Genomic DNA, 2,856 nt, shown 5'->3' on the forward strand with positions numbered 1-2,856 from the left:
CGGAAGAGCAGCTACCATGAACATGTGTTCCAAGTGTTACAAGGACACACTGTTGAAGCAGGAACAGGACAAACTTGCCGCGACATCGGTTGAAAACTTAGTGAATGGCAGCTCCAGTGGGAATGCAAAGCTTGCCGTGACTGCAGGTGCTGTTGATATACATGTCAAAACTGTTAAGGCCAAGACAGTGTGCGTTGAGGTTCCCGAAAATTCAATCTCCGGTGAGAGTGTGGAGATGAAAGCCAAGACTGGTCCCAGCAGATGTGCCACTTGCCGGAAACGTGTTGGATTAACTGGTTTCAGCTGCAAATGTGGCAACCTCTTTTGTTCGATGCACCGCTACTCTGATAAACATGATTGCCCTTTTGATTATAGAACTGTTGGTCAGAAGGCCATAGCTGAAGCCAACCCAGTAATTAAGGCAGGTAAACTTGATAAAATCTAGCCATGCACTAGAATGAAGGGTTAATTAATATATGAAGCTTGATGTGTCGTCTTTTATCAGTGAAGTCCTCATGTATATTGAACTGCCTGGGTTTTAGGTGTCCTTTAGGGTCTAAACTGACCTGTCACGATAGGAAGGACACCTTTAAGGAAAACCGTTCCTTGTTTGTGCTGGTTTGATGAAAACTTTGGCTCATTTTGTAATGATTTCCTGCTTGGTCTGCATTTATTTTCTTCCTCATTGCTTGAAAGATATTTCATGCATAGTCGTGTGTGTTATTTTGCTATTGTATTGTCTTGGTATAGTTTTTCATTCACAAATCACGTGCAGTATTTTTTTGATCACTAAATCATGTGCAGTATGTTAGAAGCTCCTTGTATGGCTTCGTTTTTTATATATTTTTTCAGTATTAATTTTTATTGGTATGAAGAAGGTATAACAGTTGTGTAGAGCAATCAGATGAGTGCAAATTTGTATAACAGTTGTGTATAACAGTTGTGTAGAGCAATCAGATGAGTGCAAATTTGTGCAGATGACATTGCACAGATCTAGAGATTGGAAGCATTATCTTGTTTTAGTTTTCCCAAAAAATATTTGAAAACATTATATAAATAAGGTTACATTTTTTTTTACGAGTCTCATTTCTCAGGGAAAATTAAATAAAGAAAAAGTTTCCAGTGGTCTGAAAAAGGGGATAAGGATAAAGTAAGTTATTCTATTTTGTTTTGTTTGTTAGTTTGGTGGGCTTAGATTAATATATTTTAGGGGGTTTCTTCTTTCACTTTTAATATTCGACTTTTCTTCTCTCATCACTCCACCTATACTTTCCATCCTCCATTATACTTAAAGATAATATTTAATTGTTTTATTATATGTAAATTTTTTGTCACATACATATTCAAAACTTTAGTAAAAGTTATTAAAAAAAATTTTAATTTTTGAAACTTTAGATGATTATAAATTTTTTGAAATATAAAATGAGTTCACTTTAGAAAGTTTAAATTAATTTGAATTTTTTAATATATAATTTATGGTATTTATAAAATATTTTCAGAGTTTTTGTCTTCAACAAAAATTTTGAAATGCAAAGTGTGGAACTTTCAAAATTTTAAAATATTCAATTTTTTGAAATTTTCAAGATTTTATTTATTTCAAATCTTTTGAAAGGTAAAAATTTTGAATTTTATATAAATTTTTAAATATAAATTTTGTTTTAAAATAGTTATATTATTTTTTATTTATTTCTATAATTTCCTATTTTAAAAATATTAATTAATTTTTCTATTTTTAGAATTTCTATTTTGAAAATTTGTATTGTTTGAAATTTTAAAAAAAAATTAAAAATTATATTTTTAATGTTTTAAATTAATCAAAAAAATTCAAAAATTTTGAACTAATTTAAAATTTTTGAAGTTACCTTTAACAAAAGTTTTAGAATTTTCAAAAATTCGAAAGATAATTTTTTTGAATGTTTCAAAAATTAAAATTTTGAATGTAATGTTACATTTCAAAATTTTTGAAGCAGATGAAAATTTAAAATTTTACTCACATTTTTAAAATGAAAATTTATTTTAAAATAATGACATTATTTTTTATGAAATGTTCTATTTCAAAAATTTCCTATTCTAGTTTAAAAATATCTAAAATTTTGAAATTTCTTTTTTTGAAAATGTCCTATTTTTTATATATAATATTTTTAAGTGTATTGAGAGAGTGAGAGATATAAGTAGGGTGATTATGGGTGGGAATAAGTTATGTCAGGCTTTGAAAGGCGTGAGTCTGACCTACGATTTATATTTTAGGCATAAGTCTGGCCTACGGCCTATTATAGGCTTTTTTCCGGCTTAAACTGACATTTTTAAAAGTTTTGTCTGACATGTAAGCCTATTTAAAAGTCTTATTCACCTTAAAACATTTAAATGCTCTACTTATACCACATGATGCTCTCTACATATCAATATCAATGTACATATCTATATATATTAAACAAAAAATAATTTTTTTAACAAAATAATTTTTTAAAATATGAAAGAAACATCCTTTAAACCTTAAAGAATAATATTTTGTGTTAAACAATAGATTTTTTTTTTTTTTTTTTCTGAAATAAACACATTCATTATTACCTCTTAACAAAATATGAAACGACTACTTACTGATTACTGAGTGATTGACTAATTGAACGACTACTGAATATGCAATGACTACCAATTATGGAATCGCTACCGAATATGAAACAACTACGGAATGGTCACTGAGTGATTGCCTAATTGATGAAATTTAAAATAGAAAATAATATTATTAATATAATATTAATAAATAATAAAATATATATCTCAAGTCTGATATGTTTTTTTTTTTATAAGTCTGAGTCTGACCTATTTAAATAAATAGGCTTTAAAAACCGCCTGAGT

General features: G+C 27.9%; 1 protein-coding gene across 6 annotated transcripts in view; it reads left to right on the forward strand.

Moving 5' to 3' along the window:
• The window catches only part of LOC101492738 (zinc finger A20 and AN1 domain-containing stress-associated protein 8-like), a 2,298-nt gene extending 1,629 nt beyond the window's left edge, over nt 1–669 (forward strand). For all 6 annotated transcript variants that reach the window (XM_073366022.1, XM_073366023.1, XM_027332940.2 and 3 more), the window contains one exon: nt 1–669. In XM_073366022.1, coding sequence (XP_073222123.1) covers nt 1–445 — 445 coding nt within the window. In that variant the 3' untranslated portion in view covers nt 446–669.
• Nucleotides 670–2,856: the final 2,187 nt, after the last annotated feature.

Source organism: Cicer arietinum, chromosome 3 (genome assembly GCF_000331145.2).
Source record: "Cicer arietinum cultivar CDC Frontier isolate Library 1 chromosome 3, Cicar.CDCFrontier_v2.0, whole genome shotgun sequence".
Taxonomy (NCBI): Eukaryota; Viridiplantae; Streptophyta; class Magnoliopsida; order Fabales; family Fabaceae; genus Cicer; species Cicer arietinum.